Here is an 18,737-nt window from a genome sequence, read left to right as displayed (position 1 = left end):
CCCGGCAAAGGCGCAGTCCCTGGCAGCGGCGGCGACGGCGGTGGTCCGGCGTGGAGGCAAAGGGGGCGTGTCAGGAGGGTCCGGTTCCCCGGCTTTTATCCCCGCCGCTCTCACCTGGCGGGGCTCCTCCCAAACTTCCCCCCAGATGGTCCTTAAAGGGCCCCACACGCCCAACTGGCCGCCAAACGCCAAAGCCAGTGGGTCGCAAGGTCCCAAAGGAGTCCCGCTGGGGTGCTCCTTAGTCTGTGGGCGGCACTCCTGGGGCGGTGCGCAGATACGCACCTCCGAAACCCCGGGAGGAGGCCGCCCGGCAAAGGCGCAGTTCCTGGCAGCGGCGGCGACGGCGGTGGTCCGGCGTGGAGGCAAAGGGGGCGTGTCAGGAGGGTCCGGTTCCCCGGCTTTTATCCCCGCCGCTCTCACCTGGCGGGGCTCCTCCCAAACTTCCCCCCAGATGGTTTAGGTTTCACTACTAGTCTCACGTTTATTTTATTTATTTATTTAGGTACAGTATTTATACCCCGCCCTTCAGCCCTAATGGCTCTCAGGGTGGCTTACAATATTATTTTTAATCAGACAGTTCCCTGCCCTCAGGCTTACAATCTAAAAGACACGAAACAAAAGGAGAAGTGAATGGTGGAGGGAAAGGGGATGAGGTCCAGTGGTTCTTCTCTCCCTCTGAGGCCTGGACCAAGGCAGATGGATTGGAGGGCGGAGTCTCCTTCCTTCAGGCTTAGTCCTGATGGAGCTGGACTTGCCTGGCCAACTCCCTCTCAGGCCGGCAGATGGCAGTTGTGGAGGGCGGAGTCTCCTTCCTTCAGGCTTAGTCCTGATGGAGCTGGACTTGCCTGGCGAGGATCCCAGGAGCAAGAAAGGCAGAACCATGTAATCTTCTGTTGATGAAAATATAAAATCCAGCTGGAGAAGTTCTGACTTCATATTTTATACAAAACACAGTTATATATACAAAATTGCTTGTGAAACCAGCAATCTACTCATAGTGCCCCTACCACTACCTGCTTTCATCTTAAACATATAGAAAAAGAGGCACTTACTGTACTGCCAAACAACTCTGCATGCTATTTAGGAAGGGAAAGATACCCTTCTTTTCCCAAGCATCTCTTATATGCCCTTTTGTAATGTAACTAAATAAATGGAACATTTTCATATGAATGCACCTTAGCTTATTTGCTTCCATGGGCTATTTACTTCCTGCCCATACTAGGAACCATTGTGTATGGCACCACCCAATGTGTTACATTTCCTCTGGCTCCTTTGACTGGGGAATTACCCATCCAACATTTTCCTCACCACTGAATTTTTAGTACCTAACTCCCCTGCTCCAATGAACTTATAATGAGAATGAGCTGATGGTCTTTTTTCTGTCTCACGATACCTGAACTATACAGATTTGTGCTACACCCTAAACAATAAAGCTGTGATAAGCTTTTGTAAGAGATGAGGCACTATTTCAGAATCTATCATGTAAAGATAGGAGTCGGATTGGGAGTATTTTTAACTCAAATGCTTTATCTTCTGCAGGATGGAAGTAACAAGGAAAGCAGAAGCCCAGTCACCAAGACCTCAGGCCCAGCATGGCAGAAAGGGCCGCTGCAGAATTTGACCCTGTGGCGCCTGCAGTCCTTTGCGGTTGTGGTGGCAAGAGTCTTTTCTCACTGTGCCTCTTTGTTTTAGATCAAGACAGGACAGTCTAAGGAGAGAAACCAATGGAGAAGGTCTTTGGGGTTATAAGTATTTAATATGCATTTAATATGTTATATGTATTTTGGGTTATATGTATTTAATGTGTTTAATCTATGTATTTAATTTATGTATTTATGTATTTATTTATTATTTATGTGGCCTGAACCCTACTAGACCACTGATACACCACAGCAGTGTATCAGGATGTATAGGGAAACTTGGTGCCAACTATAATTATTATTAAGAAAAGGGCAGGTTTGTTCCAAAACTTGACTCCTTTTGTTTCCATACTATGTACCCATCCTGTTTTTAAGGGATGACATGTGACATGTATGACTTTTGCTTGGATTTAGTCCAATAAAGCATTTTATTACACCGTGTAGGTGGAAATGGGCTCTGGCGTCATTTGTAAAATAGAGGGAACATAACACTGAAGGAGGAGAGAGCATGGTTGAGGGAAAGAGACCTGCGCCTTGAAGCAGAAAAGGGCTTTTTATGCTGCTACTTGCAATAACGCCTAGTGCTTGTGCACTTGGGCTTTGCTGGAGTGACCCGAGTTCTCCTTCAGGACTTTATTGTGGCAGGAAAATAAAGTATTTCATTTGTTGCTATTGTGTGCCTTCAAGTCATTCCCGACTTATGGTGACCCTTTGGTGAACCTAGCATGGGATTTTCTTGGCAAGTTTCTTCAGAGGATGTTTGCCACTGCCATCCTCTGATTAGTCAAAAAGTGTAACTTGCCCAAGGCCACCCAATAGATTTACATGGCGAGTGGGATTCAAACCCTGATCTCCAGAGTTTAACTCTCAAATAACTACATCATACTGGCTTCTCATGTAGTGCTTTCCAGCATTCCCAAAACAACTGTAAAGGGGGTGGGTGGGCTTTAATTCTTTATGTTTATCTCTTATTTTTAAACAACTCATTTACTTATTTTTCTCTACTTATTCTTCCTTTTCTTTTTCACAAATAGCCAAACAGTGGTGCCAATCATGCCATTAAAAAAAAACTTCCAGATTACACAAGGTGGTGCTACAACTACATTTTAAGTCTCACACAAACCGCACCTGAGATAAACACGGAAATTCAGAATACCAGCAATTTGACAATGACATCACTGTGGCAAGGGTGAATGAAAGGAAATTCCATAAGAAAAGGAAATCTAGATATAAGGACTAGCTTGGAGGCAACCCTTGTCCATGTTTGCATTTACAGTACAAGTACACAGTTTGATTTGCACTCTAAACTTCTCCATGTGAAGGGAAATTCCAGAGGAGCCCAAAAGCATAGTTTTCCCATAAATAATACTGGAAATATAGATGGTATTTTGTACTGTTTATTTACAACTGTATACATTCAAATTCAAACCACTACCCCTCAAAAAGTCAACATTTAGTCACCACCACAGCTATGAATTAAATTCTGACATATAGCCCTCAAGCAAGAAACAATTATGATAGGTTTTGATCTTTAAGAAAACCAAAAATAAATCTAAGAAACATATCTAAGGGTAGCTATGCCGGCCATATAGCAATGTACAGTGACATCCAAAATCCAAAGAACACTGATACCTTTATTAGGACAACCAAAATTCACAAAACACATGTCGCAAGCTTTTGAAGCTCCACTGGCTTCTTTAGGACTGAGACATATCCTGGATCTCAAAGGAAATATCTTTTTGTGTTGCTAATGGAATTTAAATTTTATTTCCTGGACTTTAAAATACTTTGTCTCCAATGAATGGAATATTAACTGGATATATGCCTCAAACATGGACACAAGCAAATATAACATTAATCCCAAAAGAAAATAAAGATTTATTGGATCCTAAAAATTACAGACCAATTTCTGTACTTAATTCGGATTATAAATTATTAGCCTCAATTTTGGCAGAAAGATTTTAAAAAGTCTTAGTCAATTGGATTCATGAAGATCAAAGTGGCTTTCTCCCAAGAAGAATGATAAAAGATAATATTAATAATATAATAATAATAAATAATAAATAATTATTTATATCCCGCCCCTTTGAGGTCAATCGGGGCGGCTAACAGCAATAAAATACAATACATTGTACATCAAAATTCCCTCCCCCCCTTAAAAAATTATTAAATCAATTATAATTAAAATCAACAAATTAAACAACATTAACACATACACATTATAACAAGACAAAAACAAAACAGAACAAAACAAAACAAATAGAACAGTAAACTACGGTAGCATTTCTAGGGAGGACCTTGGGGACTCTCATGAGAAGAGGCCTGCCGGAAGAGATCCATCTTGACAGCCTTTTTAAAGCTGTCTAAAGATGTCAGTTGACAGATCTCGTCCAGCAGGTCGTTCCATAATCTGGGGGCGACAACAGAAAAAGCCCTCCGGGAGGTAGCCGAAAGCCTAGATCGTTGAGGCTGCAGCAAATTCCTCCCAGAGGACCGGAGTGTGCGGGGAGGATTATATGGGAGGTGCCGGTCCCTGAGATAGTTTGGACCCAAGCCATTTAGGGCTTTAAAGGTGATAACCAACATCTTGTACTGGGCCCGGAAACCAATAGGCAGCCAGTGGAGGGACTTTAATACCAGAGTAATATGGTCCCTCCTCGATGTTCCTGACACTACTGTGGCCGCCATGTTATGCACTAATTGCAGTTTCCGAATCAAGCACAAGGGTAGCCCCATGTAGCGTGCATTACAGAAATCTCGACGTGAGGTTACCAGCGCGTGTACAACAGTCTCAAGATCCCTTACTTCCAGAAAAGGGCGCAGTTGGCGTATCAGCCGAAGCTGATAACAGGCGCTCTTGACGGTCGCATTTACCTGATTTATCATCAGGAGCGACGAGTCAAGGAGCACCCCCAGACTGTGAACACAGTCACTAGATTTAATAGAAATATGTGAAAAAATATAAATAGAAAATTGTCCGATATTTATTAATGTGGAGAAGGCTTCCGATAATATTAATTAGGAGTTCATGTTTGAAGAATGGATGTGGGGGATATTTTTTTTAAATAGATAGAGTGGATCTATGGCAAAAAGGAAGCTAGAATTATAGCAAATGGAGAGAACCAAATCATGCAGGATTTTCAAAGGAATAACACACGGTTGTTCCCTGTTACCTTTATTATTTCTGATAACACTGGAGGTTCTATGAAAGAAAATCAGAAATGATAAAGTGATTGAAGGGACCGTTAAGGTGAAAAACGCAACATACAAATTACGCGGATGAGCTTGTGTTAACTATGGGGAACCCAAATGACAGTATGGAACATTTATTAAAAACTTTGAAAATTATGGAGAAGTGTTGGGATATTGAATAAATAAAAATAAAACAAAAAAGAGGGCTATGAACTTAACAAAAGAGGGGAAAAATAAATTGATGGATATAATGGAATTCCAAATAGAAAAAAATGGTGAAATATTTAAGGGTAACATTAACAATTAGAAATAGGGATTTGTTTAAAAATAATTATGAAAAAGCATGGCAGGAGATTAAGAAAGGTTTAGAGAAATGGAATAAATTAAATATAACATGGTTGGGTAGAATCTCAACAATCAAAATGATTTATCTTTTTCAAAATCTGCCAGTGATTACAAATGATGTGCCCTTCATAAAATGGCAGAGATATTGCTACATTTATTTGGAAAACCAAGAGTAAAAATGAAAATTCTGCATGATAAGGTGGAGAGAGGGGGGCTGGCTTTACCAAACTTGAAATGGTATTCTTATGCTTGTTCTTTAAATTGGTTAATGGACTGGATAACCCTGAGAAATAAGAGAACTTTAATATTGGAAAGTTGTGAAATTTGGAATGCATGGTTACCTATTTTGTGATAAGTTGAAAGTTGATAAAAGCTTCAACAATCACTTTATTAGAAAAAGCTCTTATGTGTTTGCTCAAAATATAGGTCAAAATGGTGTAATAAAATTCCATTATGGGCCTCAACAAATGAGGCAATGTTTAGGAGAGAGGAGATAAGTAAAGATAACATGATCTCATATAAGGAGTTAACAAAAATAAAAAACAAAAACAAAAGAGAGATGAAAACACAAAGAGAACCACTATGAGAAGGATATAAATATAATTGGTTTGCCTACTGTCAATTAAATGAAAGGTTTAAAATGGATTTGAAATTATATGGGATCAGCCCAGTGGATAAAGATTTAGAAAAAAATATTAAAGAAGGCACCAAATAACAAATATCAAAAAAATTACAAATTAATAATGAAGTATGAAATGAAGGAAGAGACAATCAAATACTTCATGTTAAAATGGGCAAAAGATTTAAAATAAATACAGTGGGCCCTTGCCTTATGTGGGAGATCCGTTGCGGATCCCTCCCCCCCTGCGTAAGGCAAAGTGTATGCTCAAATCCCCCTGGGATATAATGGGGTTCGTGCTTGTGTTGCAGACGTGCGTGTACGCCATTCTCCCTTTTGGTGAGCAGCTTCAGCGTAAGCTGAAAGCCATCTATAGTGAGCCCACATATGGTGCGGGCTCACTGTATTGAATTTGATTAATGGGGAAAATTTGAAAAAAAAAAAGAGTTAAAATATACATTAACTTTTTGATTTAAAAGAAAACCTATATAAAACACAAATAGATGGTACCTAACACCATTAAGATTATCAAAAATGTCAAAGAAACAAAATTAAAATATATGTTGGAAATGTGGTAAAGAAGTAGGTACCTACCTCCATAGCTGGTGGAATTGTGATTTAGCTAAAAAATATTGGAAGAAGATACACAGAGAAATGAAAAAGATTTTCCATTTTGGGGGTCATGAAGATTCCAAGATGTACTTGTTAAATATAATAGAAGACTAGGGACTAGAAAATAAATTTGGAAAACTTTTATTCCATGCAATAGTTGCGGCTAGAACACTGTATGCAAAATATTGGAAAAGTACTGAACTACCCAAACTGGAAGAAAAGAAGATGAAAATGTATGAATATTTGAAATGGATAAGCTTACGTGTTTGATAAGGAAAGATTCAATACAAAAGTTTTATAAAGTATGTAAACCTTGGGTGTGTTATATACAAACAGAGGAAGATGATGGTATGTGTATTAGCTTAGTAGAATGAATAAGAATAATGAAAATATATAGCACATCAAATTAGTATGAAAATAATTTAGAAGCCAAAATAATAAAACAAAAAAAATGTAACAAAATGGTTAGGGATTAAGTCTGTTTAATAAGAAATTATATATTTAATAGCTATGAAGTAAAATATATTTGGGGATGATGGAAGCAGAAGGATAATATGACAAACAATAAGTCTAGGAAGTAGAGTAAACATGATTTAAGTTAGTATAAATGTTATTGAAGATAGAAATGCTTTAGTGAGTGTTTGCTGTTGTTTTGGTTTTGAGTTAATGTTTATATATATATATATATATATATATATATATATATATATCTTAATAAAATTAAAAACAATACTTTGTCTCCCAGTGCCAAATGGCCAGGAGGAGTAGCTTGCCTGCATAGCTATCCCTCTGTACTCAAAACCACCCCAACCACATCTTGACAAAATTCAGTTCTGTGACTAATTGGCAAAAAGGTTTTTTCCTGTATGATTTTTACAACCTTTGCCTGACGGACCTTTGAAAGCTTGCATGAAGTATTTTGTGCATTTTAGTTGGTCCCATAAAGGTACCAGTTTTGTGGATTTTGGATGTTATTATATAGAGATAAATTTGTCAGCCTATTTTTAACTGAGCCAGTAAACCAGGTTGCCAGGCTGAGTCACATACTCTCCTCCCTTTTCCAGGCTTCCAAAAGACTGGCTGAACTTGTGTGCCCTTTCCTGTGCTCTCCCTGCTTCTACACCTCAGCAGGTCCAATCTCTTGTCCCCGGAATGCCTGCCACCAGCCCCTTAGCTATAAAAGGATAAATTCCATTTTTGCCTGGCTCTTGCGTTCCATATGCTGAAGGGGAAAACTTCAGCTCAACTGCAACTCACCCCAACTACTCTTACCTGGTCATGTTTAAAAACAAAGAAGCAAAAGAGAATTGTTAAACAGAAGGAAAGGAAATCTGGAATGGATTTCTATAGAAGGAAATATTGTTAACTGGTGGGGCAGCTCACAATACTTTGCTGCCTGAAGCTAAAAAAGGAGGACTTCTCTAGAAAGTGAATTACAGGGAATACAGATGGGTGATAAAGGCACCTGCCCTGTAACTCCTTCTGTTTTCAACACACTCTTGCTTGCTAACAGAAATTACTGCTACCAAATTACTAAACCACTGTTTGTTGATTCCCTTCTATTTTCTGTTCTATTATTGCACCTAAAACCCCAATTTATCCAGCTCTGCTGATCTACACATATTTCAGTGTGCTTCCATAGTGTCTAATCTCACTATTATCATGTTTGGAATAGCCATATTAAATTCCCTTTCCTCGCTGGTTCAGCATCCTTTTTGAATTGGTTAAAGAGAAAGCTCTGCTTCACACTGAGGGATGAGGGCAGGCAGCAGGAGGTCCACAAACAGATATTCAGCTTGGCAGAATGCACCACTGCCATTCTCTGTCCCCTAAAACTGTTGTTACTTCCAAGAATATGACTATTTGTGTTACTCAAAGTCTGCTTCATCCAGATTCAACTCTTGTAATTCGGGGGCCATGAACAGTTCAGGTGGTATCGGTCCCAGGTAATGCTCTTCAGCTGGTTGTGGGAGATAAGGATCTGAAAAAAACCATGGCAGAAAGAGACTATCAGAAGGAAAGTGGGGGGGGGGGTTTGCAGTAACCTAGGGTAGTGAGAGTCAAAATGGAAACCAGATACTTTGCAAATGTAGTCCAATGCCCATGAAATAATTCTGTTTTCCATGATGGGTGGGTTATAATGGAATTTCACTTTTAAAAGGGCCACATATCCAGTACTCACCGTGCTTGTCAAACAGAAGGCCTCCAAGTCCTTGTTCTAGCTCCTCCATCTCCCTGGGCAAAGGGATATAATTTTCAGGTACACCATTTATCTCTGGAGTGCTGGGGTCTGGAACTTGGAGTTCTGGGGCATTCGCCTCTGGAACATGGAGTTCTGGGACATTCGCCTCTGGAACTTGGAGGTCTGAGGCACTGGGTTTTGGAAGTTGGAGGTCTGAGGCCTGGGCTTCTTCAGGTTGTCTAGATGAATAGGTTGTTATATTTAAGTAAGAGGAAAAAATAAGAGGTTGGCCCATCACTGTGATGAAATCTAAAAAACATGCCTGTGATGCCAAGTTCTGTATTACAAAACATTTGAGGAATTGCAGTTATTCTGAGAAAGGAATATAGGTACTAGTGGCCTGGTTATCTGCTGGCTAAGACTAAGCCGAGAGTCAAGTCCTTGCTAATCAGCACAACCAGATTTAGCTGTTTATGAAGGAATGGGAACACCCTTTCCTCAGTGATACTTGTCTGGGGCTGCATCTACACTGCAGAATTAATGCAGTTGACACCACTTTGACTCCCATACCTCAATGTTATGGCATTCTAGAATTTGTAGTTTTGTGAGATATTTAGTCTTCTCTGTCAGGGAGCTTTGGTGAAACAACAAATTACAAATCCCAAGATTCCATAGGATAGGATAGACCCATGACAGTTAAAGTGGAGTCAAACTATATTAAGCTAACTTGCAATCAGAGCGGGGCAATTTAATATGCACAGTTCTATTAATGTACACTGTGTGTATATATACATGATTATATATGAATATAATGTAAAATATATTGATTTGATTGTAGAACTCTTTAGAGCTGGGAGGCTTCACTTTACTCAGGTTTGGAAACAACTGTAAAACAAAAATTAATCCTAACCTAGATCCCACAACAGAAGGATTTGGGACCTATAGAAGCAAAAATAAAAGTAGGTTAACAGAAAGTAAGGGGTTGTACAGACTGGGATCATTGCCACGGATCTCCCGGATCGTTGCCGCAGCAACTGAACAGTGCAGCAATGATCTGCTCCAAAAAGGAGCTGTGAAATGCGGTACCTTTGTGCACCGCTACAGAGGCGCCATAAGTGCCCTGGAGTGGCACTGTGCCGTTGCTCATGTGCCATGCCGTTTGGGACCTGCACAAGGCAGTCGTCGTCATCGCGCACTCCATCTAAATTGCAGCACATGAAGATGGCGCCTGCGGCACGCGGTAACACTCATGACCATGCAAACGCTCTGCTTTCCCGAGGCCTACTTTTGACCTCAGGCCAGCGCAAAGTGTCAGTCTGTACCGGGCCTAACCTTCCTATCCCTCTACCTTCAGAACTGGCCCTGAATGGGGAGTTGTGGTGCAGGAGACTGAGGAGGCAATTGTCTAAATTGGGTTATAAAGTATCTTTTTCCCGTGAACAAGTCAAGCCCTGCAGAGAAGGTCGGGGAGATGAAGTGGGGGTCCTAGTTCCTGGTGAAGCCCAAAGCATGGAAATTAAGCTGTTGGAAGTATTTGACCACAAGAACAAGATGGTGATGCTCACCTAGACGAGACACTAATTAGGCGACGTTTTAGGTATTCTCTCTTTTCTGTCAGGTCTGCTAGAAAGAAAAAAGCAGAACAGGATAAGCAGGAGTAGAGAAGCAAGAGGCAGCACCAGCCCTCCTCTTCAAAGGATGCATTGGCCTCAACACACAATGCGAAGGCTTAGCCTACTCAGGGATCAGTGTCCAAAGTCTGTATGAATAGGACCCAAATTCCATAAAGAAGATAAGCTCTGAAACTCTTACATGCACAGATGGTCACTGTGGGCATGATTTCATTTTAGAATTACATCTATTTATAGATTAATAACCCAGAATTAAGTCTATTCATAGATCAATAAACCAGAGACCCAGCACAAATTGTAATTACCTCAAAAGTAGTGATTTTTTTAAAAGGACCATGTTATCCACACACACACAAATGCTGCCCATATGGATTTTTTTAGATATATGCAGGATCCCAGGAAGCTCCAGGAAAAACTGGCAGTGCAATACCTTCTCGGTGTTCACTGTAATAAGGACCAAAAGCTTCATCACGGGGAATGTCTGGATAGAGGTAATGGAGTGGATTTTCTGGGATAACTTCCTCAGCCAGGATGTGATAGTCGTGGATGATGTCAGGCAGTGGCAGGATTCTGAGTTGTTCTCTGGTGTAAGGCTCAACTGCAGAAAACTTGGGGGAACCTGTGGAATTTGCAGACACTGATAAACTAAAAACTGGAGACTAATGTGGCATTTGGGAGACATAAACCAAGTGGTCTGCTACATCAGACATGGAAAAAATTCAGAAAACCAAATAAAACCAGGGAGTAATTAATAAAGTGGGGGAAGGAATGATGAACCATTTTGGAAAGTCCCAGAACACAGTTTAAATGCCCATGATTATCAGATTTTCACATTGCCCTTCAATAGATATTATTTGATACAGTTTACACCAAGCTTCAAATGCACTAAAGCTTTAACAAAATTTTAAAAAATACTGCAGGATAAATGAAGCAATAAAACGGATAAACAAACATAAGGCAGCATAGAGAATTTCAGGAGTTCACCTTGGTCATCATATTCCACCCAGGTGCAGGTGATGCCACCATTCCGGGTAGTCTGACTGAAACGGAGGAGGAATGTGCCCCCTCTCTTTCTCTTCAATAGGTGCTTCTCCCGCTTGCGGCTCACAAATCCCATGATGAGACTATGAGAAGAAACAGCAAGGAAAACCACACATCACCCTTGCTCTGTGTTTGCTGCTTACAAACTCCTCCGCTGCTGCATTGTTTCCCTGTTTCATGTTGGATAAACTGGTGACCCAAGCCTAACATTGAACATGGCAATCTTCCCTGGCAGTTTATCTCCTGTCTTTTGCATTTCTATAGCCTGTATCCTCATGGGCAGCTGCATTCTTTTATCCTAGCTGCTAGAGTCACCAGGGAAAGTCTGTAGCTCAGTGCACAGTACACACCTTGCGTGTACAAGGTCCCAGGTTCAATCCTTGCCATTTCTATGTAAGGCTTGGAAAGCCCTCTGTTGTCTACAGCCTCTCTCTGACACTATCCATAAATATAGGTCAGAAGCTGAGACACTCCAGATGTGGCTGGACTACAGCACCAGTCACCATGGGCCACTGTCCACACTGGCTAGAGCTGATGAGAACTGGAGCTGAACATCATATGCAGGACTACAGGTTCCCTATTCCTAGTGTGAATGATTCAGAGCTAGAGGGACCAATGGGCAGAGTCACTATAAGGCATCTCCTAGTGTGACCTACCATCTTGATTTGTAACCTGCATGGTCATATCATTTTCTCCATCCTCTCTCATTTAGTGACAGAAGCATATATACAGTGAATAGCTTTGGGAAAGGCAAATCCCTTCTGTCTAAACAAAATGTGCTTAGTTCTGTGTAGAAGGGAGTCCACCTCACCACCAAGCAGGCCAACTAACATGTGGTCTTGAAATGACACTTCCAAGACATTCAGAAGAGTCAATTCCTCCTGAGATCAAGACATATGTGGTTTTCTATGACCAGAAAATATATTTTAAATGTTTGAACACAGGAAAGTGCCTCATATTGATTCAGACTCACTACTGCTACTATACCAGTTAAGAGCTCTCCAGAGTTTCTCCCAGCACTGCCTGGAGATGCCAGGAATGGAATCTCTTTTCCATGCAAACAATGTGTTCTGCAACTGAGCTAGACTTCCTCCTTTCAAAACACACACAGTTTGAGTTAGTGAACTGGGGCTTTTCCTCATCTCCAGTCTGTACCACCTTGTTCAATGCTCTGTTTGCATGCCTGTGAAGGTGAAAGAGGACTGAAGGCCAGGGTGTGTGTCTATCTTCTAGGTTTTATAGTCTTTGTCAGCACACGTAATCCTCAAAAGATATTGTGGTGTTATTTTGAGGGGTCATGAGGTACTTGAAAAACCACTGAGGTGGTTTTTGAGACAAGCAATAATGGGTTGACACTTCTCCTAGTGAACAAAGCCTGTGTGGCATATCATTTGGAAACTGCCTTGGAAACACTGACATGAAAACCCAGGACTCCTCAAGCTCTACACTTTCCAAAGGATGGAGTCAACATCTAATCTTCTTCCTTCTTCTTTTATCATTCCCCTTTCTGCTCTCCTACTGACACCATTTTCTTACTCATTCTTCCAGAGCTGCAGCAGGTGTTCCTGAATTAGGAGCAAAATCCCATCAATCCAGGTCCAGAAGGAGAAGCTGGAAGGAGAATCCTGCAGGAAGCCAAGATTGGAAATATGAACATCCATCCTCTTTAACCATCTTTATTTTTCTAGAAAAAGAGGCACACCTTGGAAAGACGCAAGTTTGGTTAACACAAGACCTCTTTCTTAAAGATATATCAATCTCACTAGAATTCTAGAACTGGGGCTATGTACTTATAGGGTGCATATAACACTTTGTTGAAACAGCTTTACTGTCTACAGGTCCATTTTATGGGCAAAATTCAAAGTGTTGGTTATGACCTACAAAGTCCTGTAGAACTTAGGTCCAGACTATCTGAAAGACAGTATCTTCCTATATGAGGCTGAACAAGTCTTATGAACTTTGTGAGAGTGCTTTCTCTCAGTCCCACCACCCTCACAAGCCTATTGTTGAGGACATGGCAAAAGAAGGCCTTCTTGGTGGCTGCTCTTCACACGGGGGGTGGGGGAGGGAATGTGTTTTTATTGTTTTTAACTTAATGTATTAATTGGGCTAGTTTTATTTTGCTTCAGCTTATACTGTAAGCCACTTTGTGTCCCATGTTGGGGGAAAAGTGGTATAGAAAGTAAAATTTAAAAACTCCTAAATCAGAGGCTAGGTGTTTACCAGTGGAGATGCTACACAAACAACAATTAACTGGGTTGGTACCTCCTCTGATGAGAATGTCTATCTTGCTCATTAACTTTATTTGAGAATAGGTCTGCAGGTCCTCACTTCCATTAAAAAGATCAGCTTCTAGTAGTGGAGAATAGCAAATGGTAATTTAGCTAAAGACAGGCTGACCTATGAAGGAGAAATGTGAATTACAATCTGGCAGAGTGGATGGAAACCCAATCATAGTGGATTTATCCTCTGTGCCATTCCATGAATAAACAGGTTCAATAACCATATAGCGCCATTATCCTGCAGAAAACAGGATCATGGACAGGGATCTTTAAATTTTAAGAAAGAAACAATAAAGGAAAGTGAGGAACCAACAAACTAAATGATAACTATGTCAGAAGAGCCTTTATTATTGTTGTTGTTTCAAGGACCTGCATGATGTTACACTGTAAAAACTTAAATTTATTATTGCTGACTGTGGCTCATATTGAGATAGTTCAGCCTTGGAAACATCTTACAAGTCTATTAACCTGGAAGGAAAATGTCTAGACAATTCTTATAGAGGAAAGCACAAACACATCAAGAAGCTCAGAAGGGTCAGATATTGTGTAATCTGGTTTTCATTTCTCTCATACGTTGTGAACAGTCTATTGCAGTAGTTCCCAACTTTTGGTCCTCCATTTGTTTTCAACTTCAGATCCCTAAAGCCTCAGCCAACTTGGCCAACAGTCAGCAATTATGGGAGCAGAGATCCAAAACATCTGAAAGGCCAAAGGTTAGGAACCACTGTCCTACTGGATTGATCTTCTTCTAACAACGTGATGGATCAACATTGAGACCTGCCCATTTTAAATGAAGCATATGATTGCTCATGGAACATGGGGTTATGTTTGAGTTTGTTTAAGTATTGTTATTAATAAAAGGTAAAAATAAGGGTGGAAATTTGAATAGGAAAGCTGCTAGCTGGGCAGGCAGATGGAGACCAAAAAGGCACTTTGCTGGATAGCCACTTACTTTAGAGAACTGAGCCCAGGTGATGGTGCTCTGTGCTGTGGCAGTCGTTCCATCTGTAAGAAGAAAGGGCAAAGTATGAGCCACATTAATTCGTTTGAGACAAGGGTGTGTATGTGTGAGAAGGGATGGCATGTTGAGACTCCCTTAAATTCCAGGCCCTTCCCAATGCTTCTTCTATATGGAGATGAGGGAATAGAAGTCCTTGGCAACTAGCCATGGCATGCCTGTACTTAAGATGAATCCACAGATGGGGTGGGAAATCCTAAGCCCTAGAGCAAAATCTGGCCCCCTGGAACCAACCCTCCAGCGAGCCATGTCCCCTTCCCCAAGTCACCATTGTTTGATGGTTTCCCAGTTTTTACCTCCTCCCATTAGACTGAAATACCTCTCCTAACGCTTAATCACTTGCAGCAACAGATCTAAGCTAAAATAGGGCTATTTGTGGCTATGTACTTTTGCTTTTGGCCCTGCCTACCTTGGAATGCAGCCCACAATACATCTCTGAAACTGAATCAAGCCCTCAGAATAAAAGACGTCCCACACCCTGGATAGGCGAAGCATGGCCCATGGCCCACAACCCATGAAGCAGTTTTGGTAGTTCCCAAATCACCCTTTCTCTGAGGAAGGATGTGCACAAAAAGTAAACTGCCCTTTCTAGAAGCCTCTTGCGTAGCAACTCACCGTCTAAATAGGTAGCAAGCTCCCCTGCACTGTTTGTCATTAAAATACATAGTCAGCCCTCCACTTCACTGGGGTTAGAGGCTGAAGACCCCCATAAAAGTGGAAAAACTGCAGATAACTCTAGCGCCCCCTCCCCCAATTTAACACCCACAAAAAGTACAGTCAGCAGATTCAACCCACCCTGGATGCTTTCGAGGTGGCAGAGTTCCTTCCAAAGACAGAAGCAGGCAGCTGGCAGAGCTCACCTCCATGGCTGCCCTACGTTATTTTTAGTAGGGACTTAAAAGCCTCGTTCACTGTCGCTCAATCTTGTGAGACATGCAATCCCTATTAAAAATGGCATTAGGGGAGCAGTGCAGGTGCAGTGAATAATCAAATCTGCAAAAGTCAAACCTGCAAATAGGGAGGGCTAACTGTATTTTTCAAATCCAGGGGTGGCTGTCTGGCTTTGTTTAGTCCCCCGCCCCAATCCATTTGTTCCCTAGTGGGGACCTTGACAACAAAACTGGCTCTTAGACCTGCCCTAGTTGCCCACCCTGATCTGGGGTAATTACCTCAACCCTCGGTTCCATGTTCACAGCTACTAAGCCTGTGTTAATAACACTTTTTCCACCCAAAGGCCCTTGCTGGGAAAGTGAGGATGAAATGCATCTCAACAAGCATTTGGACTGCATCCTTCCCTATTTTAAAGTACTGTGTTGCCCTGGCCCTGCATTACCGGACTCCCACATTACCACAGAGTTTCTCTCCCAGCATCTTGAGCTGATCTGCATTCAGGCCTCGCTCAGTAGCAGCAGAGAACTGCCAGCTCAGAACAGTGGACAATTGGGCCCAAGTGGCAGCTGGTGGGCTGAAGAAGAATCGCTGGTTCTAGAAGAAAAGGGGGGGGGGGGGAAGAATAAGAAATACACATTTATTTTAATTTTATTTTATTTTATTATGGTATTTATACCCTGCCCTTCAGCGCTAAAGGCTATCAGAGTGGCTTACAATTATTATTTGTGGCTTACAATCTAAAAAGACACGACACAAAAGGAAAAGGGAATGGTGGTGGGGAAGGGGATCAGATCCAGCAGTTCCCATTACTTTTTAAAATGAACATGTGAACTGATAATGCCATTCATTTCTCTGTGTGCAATGTTTACTTGCCACTGTTAAAACATTTAAAGGATTTTTCACCATAGCTTTAACTTTTTTTGAAGTATTCAAATAATATGTAAGTAATAAATAGCAGTTACTCTTTACATAAGCAAACTGCAACATAATCATTTGGAAGAAAATAAGAAATGATTTTCTAAGCTTTCATTTATTTTTAGGGTAAACAAGCCCTGTAGGAAAGTATACCCCCAATCCCAGTTAATACACTCCAGTAGACAGTCTGCCCACATACTGATTACAAATAATCAACAGGTCCATTCTTTTACTAAAATGTCTTATTTTAGCTGAAAGTCAATAAAACTGAGATTGACAAGTTTGTTGAAAATAATTTCCACTATTTTTTTAAAATTAGGGATAGGAACCATTGTCCCTCCAGATGCTTTGGTCTACAACTTGTCTCACTTGCCAATGGACGTTGTAGCTGATGCCACTGTGTGTGTAGACCAAAAAATCTAGAGGATCAAAAGTTTTTAATCTTTATTCCAAATGATGGCAAGAAATGGAACAGCTAAGCTTCTGTAGGCAAAGAATTTTAGACGTGAGGTCTCCACTTATCAAATCTCTGATGGTGGTAGTACTCATTTGAAGTAAAACATTTCAGATAATATTAGAGGTCTAGAGGTGTGGAAGTATATTTCATGAAGCTTGTATCATTTCAGATAACCTAAATTAGATTAGAAATAATAAGATCAAGTAAAATACTAACAAGGTAAATCCAGCCAAGGTGGCAAAACAAGTGGAACATCCAAACTGTGAAAGTGTTGATTGTTTTCTGTCCCGGATGCATTTAAAAATAGAAAATAAATTATATCCGTTCTTACCTTTAGATCTTTACTGAGCATGATGAACCATAAGATGGAGGCCCAGGCACTGGATGTCTGGTTGCCATTAGAGATGATAACCACTGGCAGGGTGGAAGTCTAATGGGAAAAGATCACAAAGACTTAATGAGCAGCATCTGTTCTCACCCCAGACTGTACAGGGTTAGGTTTCAAGAATAATGGTCCTATAGGACAATACTACTCAAAGTAATGATCTGTGCACTGGTGCCAATCCAAAATCCACTGGCTGATCTGCAGCATGTTTTTAGTGGGGGAGAACTAACTGTAGCCAACGGGCACTGATCCCTGCCACACTGAGGAAAAAAAACCTACCAATCAGCCATGTAAAATAGCATAAGAAGAACTACTCTAGGCCAAAACATACTATCTTCTCTATTGACATTCGTATGACAAGGCAGAAACAAAAAGACCCCCAATTGCAGCAATTTTTCCTGCATAAAAATGTTAGAAATAAGAAAGGTTTTTCCTAAGACGCTGCAGGGACAAGAAAGGAGTTGGTTTTTTTTAATGCCTGTTCATTATATCAGTTAACAAAAGCAAAGCCCTGACTTGGGGGTCGATGTATGTGGCAAAACTGCAGTGCTGGTAAAATGTCACTTTGTCTCACCAAAACTATATAACAGCCTGCTTGCTATGCCACAGTTACTTCAGGACTGTCACTCTTCTTAGGGAGATCTAGTTGGTTAGCAGGATCACTCAGCTAGAGGTCACATTTCCTACCTACGAGATGCCCAACCCAAGCATGGCTCCTTGCTTGCTTTCAACAATCCTGGTGTCATCAAGTGTTTTTATAAGTATTTAAGGGGTATTTTAACGTGTTTTAAAAATATCTTCTCTTTGTATTGCTTTAATAGGTTTTTATTTGCTCATCACCTTGGAAGCCCTTGTGGACTGGGAGGCAATACAGAAATATTTTAAAATAAATAAATTGAGGTCCTCATACCTGCAACTGGCACTTGAAACCTTGGTAACAATAGTCCAGGGTGAAAGTGATGATATGCAGCTCCTCTGAGGCAGACAACCCTCCCTTCAAGAAGAAGAAAGACACACAAACACAGAGAGGATTTGAATGAATGAGGAAAAAGAAGTAAAACATTTACCTCTCTGACTGTGTATGTGCACATGGCATCATAGGGGCATTAACTTTTGTGGATTGGGAGGCCAACCAGAGAGAAGATTGCAACTTCTGCAGTCTTTATTCTGGTTGGTTGAATCAGCATATATTGTCGTAGAGTGGAGAATACAGCGGAAATGGCTGGCCCAGACGAGGCATACACATTCCTGGGAACCCCACCCTAATGGAGGCATGGGGGTTCTTGCTGGAAGGACTCCTGTTTGGGCAACTTCCCATTGTCCCGCTTCCATTCTCCAGCAGAGGCTGGTCTCATTGGGCAGCAGATAGCCTGGCCAATGCCTGGATCCAATCCCATCATATGCCAACTAACCACAGCTGTAATCAATGAATAGCTGTGGCCATTTTAAAATCTAATTATGTGTGTAGGTCTTCATTTGTCAGAAGTGGAATCACCCAAGGACACCCAAGTGCAATATAGTCTATCT

The 18,737-nt window shown here is 41.0% G+C and overlaps 2 protein-coding genes across 2 annotated transcripts in view; one reads left to right on the top strand and one right to left on the bottom strand.

The window, feature by feature from the left end:
• The window catches only part of LOC121920449 (interleukin-23 subunit alpha-like), a 14,339-nt gene extending 12,268 nt beyond the window's left edge, over window positions 1–2,071 (top strand). Inside the window, exon 4 of the mRNA XM_042447589.1 lies at window positions 1,456–2,071. Within this exon, the coding sequence (XP_042303523.1) occupies window positions 1,456–1,692 (237 nt within the window). The 3' untranslated portion in view covers window positions 1,693–2,071. The remainder of the gene's footprint in view (window positions 1–1,455) is intronic.
• Window positions 2,072–6,533: 4,462 nt separating this feature from the next.
• Window positions 6,534–18,737, bottom strand: part of STAT2 (signal transducer and activator of transcription 2) — a 42,283-nt gene continuing 30,079 nt past the window's right edge. The window contains exons 15-24 of the mRNA XM_042449635.1: window positions 18,121–18,204; window positions 17,157–17,255; window positions 15,912–16,047; window positions 14,497–14,549; window positions 12,799–12,887; window positions 11,206–11,345; window positions 10,652–10,840; window positions 10,156–10,213; window positions 8,591–8,829; window positions 6,534–8,389 (exon numbers count right to left, since the gene is read on the bottom strand). Of these exons, the coding sequence (XP_042305569.1) occupies window positions 8,277–8,389; window positions 8,591–8,829; window positions 10,156–10,213; window positions 10,652–10,840; window positions 11,206–11,345; window positions 12,799–12,887; window positions 14,497–14,549; window positions 15,912–16,047; window positions 17,157–17,255; window positions 18,121–18,204 (1,200 nt within the window). The 3' untranslated portion in view covers window positions 6,534–8,276. The remainder of the gene's footprint in view (window positions 8,390–8,590; window positions 8,830–10,155; window positions 10,214–10,651; window positions 10,841–11,205; window positions 11,346–12,798; window positions 12,888–14,496; window positions 14,550–15,911; window positions 16,048–17,156; window positions 17,256–18,120; window positions 18,205–18,737) is intronic.

This window comes from Sceloporus undulatus, chromosome 2 (genome assembly GCF_019175285.1).
Source record: "Sceloporus undulatus isolate JIND9_A2432 ecotype Alabama chromosome 2, SceUnd_v1.1, whole genome shotgun sequence".
NCBI classification, from domain to species: Eukaryota; Metazoa; Chordata; class Lepidosauria; order Squamata; family Phrynosomatidae; genus Sceloporus; species Sceloporus undulatus.
Note: the sequence above shows the minus strand (reverse complement) of the source record. Positions and strands in the feature narration are given on the sequence as shown.